This window comes from Ammodytes marinus (assembly GCF_949987685.1).
Source record: "Ammodytes marinus genome assembly, chromosome: 9".
Classification (NCBI taxonomy): domain Eukaryota; kingdom Metazoa; phylum Chordata; class Actinopteri; order Uranoscopiformes; family Ammodytidae; genus Ammodytes; species Ammodytes marinus.
The window spans coordinates 29877026-29885901 of record NC_137213.1 but is presented as its reverse complement, the minus strand read 5'-3'; the positions used below and the strand labels follow the sequence as shown (position 1 = coordinate 29885901).

At 40.0% G+C, this 8876-nt stretch overlaps 1 protein-coding gene across 1 annotated transcript in view; it reads right to left on the bottom strand.

The window, feature by feature from the left end:
• Window positions 1–307: 307 nt before the first annotated feature.
• zmynd11 (zinc finger, MYND-type containing 11) overlaps window positions 308–8876 on the bottom strand; it is a 30246-nt gene continuing 21677 nt past the window's right edge. The window contains exons 13-19 of the mRNA XM_080034656.1: window positions 8444–8557; window positions 7471–7726; window positions 5337–5411; window positions 2837–3034; window positions 1938–2018; window positions 1222–1407; window positions 308–453 (exon numbers count right to left, since the gene is read on the bottom strand). Of these exons, the coding sequence (XP_079890782.1) occupies window positions 331–453; window positions 1222–1407; window positions 1938–2018; window positions 2837–3034; window positions 5337–5411; window positions 7471–7726; window positions 8444–8557 (1033 nt within the window). The 3' untranslated portion in view covers window positions 308–330. The remainder of the gene's footprint in view (window positions 454–1221; window positions 1408–1937; window positions 2019–2836; window positions 3035–5336; window positions 5412–7470; window positions 7727–8443; window positions 8558–8876) is intronic.

Below are 8876 nucleotides of genomic sequence, written 5' to 3'. Positions count from 1 at the left end.
ACATCGGGTCCACAAAGTTTTCAGGAAGGCAAGAAGAAGTAGAGAAGCAGAAGGGAGCTCTGTGTGTGTGTGTGTGGTACAGTCTTCTTGTGTGTGTGTGTGTGTGTGTGTACGTGTTACTGTTCTCCTGTGTTTGTTACTGTATGTTCCTGTGTGTGTGTTACTTTTCTCTTGTGGTGTGTTAGTGTGCACACATGTGTTCTCCTTATGTTTGTTCCTGTGTTTGTTCCTGTGTGTGTGTGTGTGTGTGGGGTAGACACTGACTGACAGGTGGTGGGTGGTGTGGGAACCAATGGCGTGCTGCGTAGAGCGTTAGGGGGCGGGACCAGTTCATCTCTTGCGGCGACAGGTGCGTTTGTGGTCGGCGTGCCAGTGCTCCTGCTGACACTTGATGGAACAATACGAAGTGTTCCAACAGCAGTGGTACATGGCCTCCTCCTCGCAGTTATAACACTGGAGAAAACACACACACAAACGATACATTAATATACACACACACACACAGGCAGATACACACACACACACACACACACACACACACACACACACACACACACACACACACACACACACACACACACACACACACACACACACACACACACACACACACACACACACACACACACACACACACACACACGTTCACTATTAGAGATGACTTTTATAGAAATCCACTATTTATCAGTTCTGATCCAATTGGGATTTAAGCAGATTGCTGCCTGCTACTTATTTTTATATTTTTGTACCTCGTTTTTCTCATGGTTTCTTATCTTTATTTACTCTCTCTTTATATTGTACTGTTGCTGCTATGTGAATGTTGAGGAACCAAGCCTGAGGATTTCACTCTTGTGTACTGTACAATAAGAAGTAATACAAGTGATTCTGATTGCTATTTTTGGAGAGAATTGTGAGAGCCTGTGTATGTACTGTATGTGTTTGTCTTGAATAGTTTGTTTTGTGTGTTGTATTTGTATTGTATGTTTTTCTGAGGACCCCCCCCTCGAAAACGAGATTCTACATCTCAAGGGGCTTATCCTTAAATCATTTATTTTTTTTAAATGATTCCTATAAAAAATTAACGGGTAATTGTTGCGTTACTGACCCACCGCTTCTTCTTGGTCATATAGACATAGACACACACACACACACACACACACACACGCACACACACACACACACACGCGAGAAGAGAACAGTAATAATTGTTGCGTCACTGACCCACTGTTTCTTCTTGGTCTGGGAGACGAGCTGTTTGTTCTGAGCCACCAGCTTCTTCACCTCCTCCACCAGTTCTTCTTTACACTTCTCCTTCACCGTCTTACACTTTCTCTCCATCTCCGCCGTCGCCCCGGAGACGGCTTTACTCACCGCCTGACGCTTCTCCTCGTCCATCTCCGCACGAAGCTGGATGGAGAGAGAGAGAGAGAGAGAGAGAGAGAGAGAGAGGGGGGGAGAGAGAGAGAGAGAGAGAGGAGGGAGGGAGAGACAGAGAGAGAGAGAGAAACACATACAGAGTTTGATTTTCAAATAAAAAAATTTGTTTGTTGAAAAGATGAGAAAGGTGAGCACATAACAGTTGCCCTGGTCTTTTTTTTTAAATATTTTTTTTAAGCATAACAAAACATACAGTGTTTGATTTTACTATCAGGGGCCGCTTACGAGGAAACTTTTTCAACATTATACCCTGAAGTATTATTACATTTTTTGGTAGTTGGTTTACGCATCAACAGCATTTTAACCCAGTTTTTTTTGTCATATATAGAAGTCTCATCAAGACACACCGGAGACCCATATTACCGTTGAAAAACCTTTAAAAAGAGCATTTTGAATGATAGGTGACCTTTAACAAAAAGATAGTAGATATTGAAACCCAGCCCCACCTTCTCCAGCGTGTGTGTGTGTGTGTGTGTGTGTGTGTGTGACTAGACCCCTACCTTCTCCAGCGCCTCCCTCACGACTCTCTCCGTCTCTCTCTTGTTGTCGGCTTTCATCATCTCCTTCACGTCGTTAAAGACCTTTGGGTAAAAAAAAATAAAAAAATAAGTCAAATACGAGTAATATTTTATATACGACTGTCAAATGTTGTAAATAAAAAATGAATAAAAATCTATTTCTTCACGTCCATTATGCCATATTGTTAATAAAATATAGATATAAAAATTAATTAATTAAGACTTAAGTGAAAAATTAAAAATTAAAAAGTGAAATATAGGAGTAATATTTTATCTACGAATGTCAAATTTTGTAAAGAAAAAGAAAAGAAAAGAAAAAAAGTTAAATTTCTTCATGTCCATTATGCCATAGTGTTAATAAAAAATATTTAATAAATAATAAAAAGACCTTCGTGTATAAAAGAAAAGTCAATATTTTATATACGAATGTCAAATGTTATAAAAAAAAATAAAAAAATAAAAAATAAAATAATCAATTTCTTCATGTCCATTATCCCATATTGTTAATAAAAATATATAAAAATAATAATAATAATAAAAAAAAAACCTTTGTGTAAAAAAAAAAAAAAAAAAAAAAATTGTAACATTTATACGAATTTTGTAAAAAAAAGTTAAATTTCAAAGATAAAAGAATTAAAAAGACCTTGGTGTATAAAAGAAAAGTCAAATATTTTATCTACGAATGTCAAATTTTATAAAAATTAAATAAAAAATTTAAATAAAATAATCAATTTCTTCATGTCCATTATCCCATATTGTTAAAAAAAAAAAAAAAAAGACATTTGTGTATAAAAAAATAAAATATAAAAAAAATTGTAACATTTATACGAATTTTGTAAAAAAAAAGTTCAATTCCAAAGATAAAATAATAATAAAAAGACCTTAGTGTATTTCTCGTGGCACATGTTCTGACAGGCTCCGTCGCTGCTGGTCTGCGTGGCGCGGTGCAGCGTGCGCGGGGAGCCGCCGTTGGGCTTCTTGGTCTGAGTGGAGACGGACAGTTTCTCTGGCTGGTGAGGGGCAGACGACACTGGGATCTCCTGACTGGAACTCACTGCTTCCATCTCTGGCTCTGGGTCCTAATGGGGGGAGAGAGGGGGATAAGGGGAGAGAGAGAGAGAGGGGGGAGAGGGGGATAAGGGGAGAGAGAGAGAGAGGGAGAGGGGGATAAGGGGAGAGAGAGAGGGGGGAGAGGGGGATAAGGGGAGAGAGAGAGGGGGGAGAGGGGGATAAGGGGAGAGAGAGAGGGGGGAGAGGGGGATAAGGGGAGAGAAAGGGGGGGATAAGGGGAGAGAGAGAGGGGGAGAGGGGGATAAGGGGAGAGAGATAGGGGACAACATGGTTTTAAAATACTTTATTTACTTTATTTTTTTTTCCCTCTCTCCTCTACTATTTTTTTTGTATAAAGTCAAACAAAAGGTCAGACGAGGAGAGGGGGGACAATTTTTTTTTTTTTTTATAATTTTAGGATTTTTAGGAACACACACAACTGAAAAAGTGAACACAAAACAAAAGAAACAAACATGGCGTACTGTTTAAAACTATAGGCAAATGTTGAGCAGAAAAATAAAAAGTCAACAAGCTGTCAGAGAGGGGAACATTTAAATGAAATGTCTTCCCTTCTATACAATATACAGTATCTCACAAAAGTGAGTACACCCCTAACATTTCTTCAAATATTTCATTATATCTTTCCATGCGACAACACTGAATAAATGACACTTTGATACAATGTCAAGTAGTCAGTGTACAGCTTGTATAACAGTGTAAATTTACTGTCCCCTCAAAATAACTCGACACACAGCCATTAATGTCTAAACTGCTGGCAACAAAAGTGAGTACACCCCTAAGAAAAAATTTCCAAATTGGGCCCAAAGTGTCAATATTTTGTTTTGCCATCATTATTTTCTAGCACTTCCTTAACCCTCTTGGGCATGTAGTTCACTAGAGCTTCACAGGTTGCAACTGGAACCCTCTTCTACCCATTCATGACGACATCAAGGAGCTGGTGGATATTAGAGTCCTTGCGCTCCTCCATCTCCCGTTTTAGGATGCCCCAAAGATGCTCAATAGGGTTTAAGACTGGAGACATGCTTGGCCAGTCCATAACCTTTACCCTCAGCTTCTTTAGCAAGCCAGTGGTCGTTCGGAGGGGTGTTTGGGGTCGTTATCATGTTGCAGTACTGCCCTGCGGCCCAGTTTATGAAGGGAGGGGATCATGCTCTGCTTCAGTATGTCACAGTACATGTTAGAATTCAATGAACTGTAGATCCCCAGTGCTGGCAGCACTCATGCAGCCCCAGACCATGACACTCCAACCACCATGCTTGACTCTAGGCAAGACACACTTGTCTTTGTACTCCTCACCTGGTTGCCGCTCCACACTCTTAACACCATCTGAACCAAATAAATGTATTTTGGTCTCATCAGACCACAGGACATGGTTGCAGTAATCCATGTCCGTAGTCTGTTTGTCTTCAGCAAACTTTTTGTGGGGTTTCTTGTGCATCATCTTTAGAATAGGCTTCCTTCTGGGATGACAGCCATGCAGACCAGTATGATGCAGAGTGCGGCGTATGGTCTGAGCACTGACAGGTTGACCCCCCACCCCTTCAAGCCCTTCAGCAATGCTGGCAGCACTCATACGTCTATTTTCCAAAGCCAACCTCTGTGTACGACGCTGACCATGTGCACTCAACCTTCGTAAACTGGGCCGCAGGGTGGTATTGCAACATGATAACGACCCCAAACACACCTCCAAGACGACCAGTGGCTTGCTAAAAAAGCTGAGGGTAAAGGTTATGGCCTGGCCAAGCATGTCTCCAGACCTAAACCCTATTGAGCATCTTTGGGGCATCCTCAAACGGAAGGTGGAGGAGCGCAAGGTCTTTAATATCCACCAGCTCTGTGATGCTGTCATAAATGGGTGGAAGAGGGTTCCAGTTGCAACCTGTGAAGCTCTAGTGAACTACATGCCCAAGAGGGTTAAGGCAGTGCTGGAAAATAATGGTGGCCACACAAAATATTTACACTTTGGGCTTAATTTGTAATTTTTTTCTAAGGGGTGTACTCACTTTTGTTGCCAGCAGTTTAGACATTAATGGCTGTGTGTCGAGTTATTTTGAGGGGACAGTAAATTTACACTGTTATACAAGCTGTACACTGACTACTTTATATTGTATCAAAGTGTCATTTATTCAGTGTTGTCCCATGGAAAGATATAAAGAAAAATGTGAAGAAATGTGAGGGGTGTACTCACTTTTGTGAGATACTGTATATCTGCAATAAGCTCATATCAGCTCTAACGATATAACAACATGTTTAACCAACTACTGAATGAAATCCATCAGTCAGGACTATTTTAATAAAAGTTAAACTCACACTGGCTTCCTCTTTGGGCTCCACCATTTGAGATCGACGGCTCTTCTTGGCCTTGGGCTCCTGGCTGCCTTTGAGCTGAGAGAAAGAAATGAGAAGAAATTATTGAAAGTTATTTTGTAAAACATAACATAACTTGGTGTTCCTGAAAAAAAAAAAAACTGTAGGAGACAGATACGAAATATATGAACTATCTGGTCAGGGTCAGGGTCAGGTCAGGGTAAACTTTATTGTCCTGTTAAGGAAATTTGTCTTGGGCATTGTGCTACATTTTGCTTAACCAGTAGACAACAACAATATGACACAGTAAAAACACAGTAAAACCTCGGCCTACACATTGGACAAAGCTAAAACAACAAGAACATCACACGGTAATAAAAACATTCGGACAATTTAAAGTGTGAGGAAAGTGCGAGAAAAAGTGCCTGAGTTTATTGCACACTGCTCTATTGCACGTGGTCTATTGCACTAGTTAACCAGGCCTATGGACATTTAAAATGCTGTACAGTAAAGTGCTGAGTGCTTGTGTCCATTGCCCTATGGGCTATTGCACATCTGTGTGTTTGTAAGATCAACCCTGTTTTTCCTACTTTGGTATTCTTGACAATTAAAGAACGAATGTGATTTTCATAAATTATTTTATAAATCTTCATAAAACTAAATAACAAACATGTGTACCATTTTGTACTAAATCAAATCAAATCAGTTTTATTTGTTTAGCCCAAAATCACAAATACATTTGTCTCAGTGGGCTTCTAACAATGTGGGCTACTAACAATGTGCAGCTGGGCCACTAGATGGCAGTATAGGGTGGATTAAGTTTTTTCTCCCCCACTATTTTTCATCAGGCCCAAACTATCGAAGCAGTAGTAGTTTAAATATTCACTTCCACAAAATCCCACTATGAAACCTGAGAAAAAACACATACAAAACAGTGTTTGTTTATTTATTTCTTGTTCTTATTTTACTATATTTTCAGAATCAGAATCAGCTTTATTGGCCAGGTTTGCGTAAACAAACAAGGAATTTGATTTCGGCTCCAAAATGGTTATATGTATATAATACAGTATACAGTATATATATATATATATATTTTTTTTTAACCTTTACTTATACAGGTAAATCCCATTGAGACCGAAGACTCTTTTGCAAGGGAGACCTGTTCCCATTCACACACACATTCATACACTGATAACAGGCTAACTATCGACATTCACACGAGGCAAGGTGGGTGAAGTGTCTTGCCCAAGGACACTTCAACCATGACACAAGTGGCAGGGCGGGAATCAAACCTCCAACCCTTTGATCATCAGCCGACCCGCTCTACCAACTGAGCCACAGTCGCCCCAAATATATATGAATGCCTAATGGGTCCTTGCTCACTTTTGTACTGCTTACTGAGGCTGTGATACTTTTCTGTGGGCTATTTATGTACATTTAAAAGTATGGTATTATCAATGACTAATGTATGGACCTGGAAAATCCTAATAATAAAATAATTAAAAAAAAATCAAATGTTGATTCACTGAACTTACATGTCTGACTTGCTCGTTGCTTGTGGAGGAGATACTGGACTCTATCTATCTATCTATCTATCTATCTATCTATCTATCTATCTATCTATCTATCTATCTATCTATCTATCTATCTGTCTATCTATCTATCTATCTATCTATCTATCTATCTATCTATCTATCTTTGGAAAAATCAAAAAAAAGGTAAGCACATTTTAAAGGTGCAGTGTGTAATATGACATCATCAAGAAAGTTCTACAAAGTTCTAGAATGCAACACTCCCTGGGTAACCCCAACCCTTTAGAATAATAACAGAAGCTACAGTGGCCTTCAAGGACACGAACAATTCTAAATTTTAAACAATGCACCTGATGACATTCCAACTATGACACTTTCAAGATGGCGGCACTAGGCCTTGGTCCAAAATATGCAGAAATATGGACATATATGAGACCCTTTCTAAGGAAAAAAATAATAATTAAAAAAAAAAAATTCAGCTATTATGCACTAAATTAAATATACTTATGGATATTATAATTACTTTCTACAAAATCTGCTAGGAAATAAAAACCCAAAATTCTACACACTGCAGCTTTAAGGGATTTTCCATTCACTGAACTTACATGTCTGACTTGCTCGTTGCTTGTGGAGGAGATACTGGACTCTGCTTCGTCCGTCCGTTCCGATCTGTCCGTCCGTCCGCTAACGTCCGGCTGTGATCTCTGACTGTTACTGTTACTGTGTCCCTGTGCCTGTGTGTTACCCTGGCTGCTGTTACCATGGCTGCTGCTGTTACCCTGGTGATGGGACTGTGTTGTGTTCTCTCGCATGGTGCTTTCCTCCATCTTGGTTTTCCAGAACTTTCCCTCGTGGAGAAACCTGTGGAAAAAGGGTTTAAAGGAGGATTAAGTAAGTGTTATACTTCTTTGTGTGTGTGTGTGTGTGTGTGTGTGAGTGTGTGTGTGAGTGAGTGAGTGAGTGAGTGTGTGAGAGTGAGTGAGTGAGTGAGTGAGTGAGTGTGTGAGTGTGTGTGTGTGTGTGAGTGAGTGAGTGAGTGAGTGAGTGAGTGAGTGAGTGAGTGAGTGAGTGAGTGAGTGAGTGAGTGAGTGAGTGAGTGAGTGTGTGAGTGTGTGTGAGTGAGTGAGTGAGTGAGTGAGTGAGTGAGTGAGTGAGTGAGTGAGTGAGTGAGTGAGTGAGTGAGTGAGTGAGTGAGGTGTATGCCCATGTATGCGTGTTTTTTCAGCTATTAGTGGAGCGGTTAAGTGCTACAATCTTTCAATTTGTGATACAAAAGCGTGAAAATTGGCATGAGCAGTCTCCATGATAGGTCACTTGACAAGAACATTTTCTGAGAAAAAACCCCAATACATTTCTATGATTTTTTTGTGAACATTTTAACATAATTTTTTGTTTATTGTATTTTTATGCTTTTCATTTTATTTTGTATTTTTGATATGTCTGAAATAAATGTACTCACTCACTCACTCACTCACTCACTCACTCACTCACTCACTCACTCAGACAGACAGACAGACAGACAGACAGACAGACAGACAGACACTCAATTAATTCAATTAATCAATGAACCAGTCTCACCTCTGGAAGAGCTCCATCTCCTCACAGGCTTTCTTCCAGCCGCTGCTCCTCTTCACCTGCAGCTGCTGCACAGAAACCTTGATGTCCTGGATGTTGTCTGCAGGGATCCACGCTCTAGGGGGGGACAGACAATTTATTGGGTTATATTTACCAAGCAAAACTGCAATTTTTTTTTCTAAGATCATGTTTTGGTATTTTCAAGCTTTATTGAATAGTACAGAGTTGGGTGCTCCGGTGGCGTAGTGGATAGAGCGCGTACCATATCGGCTCCGGCCTTCATTGCAGTGGTCGTTGGTTCAAATCATCCCCTCTCTCTCTCTCTGTCTCTCTCTCTCTCTCTCTGTCTCCCCATTTCAACTCTGTACTATCTAATAAAGCTTGAAAATGCCAAAAAAATAAAAAAGTAGTGCTGTGTGTGTGTGTGAGAGAGAGA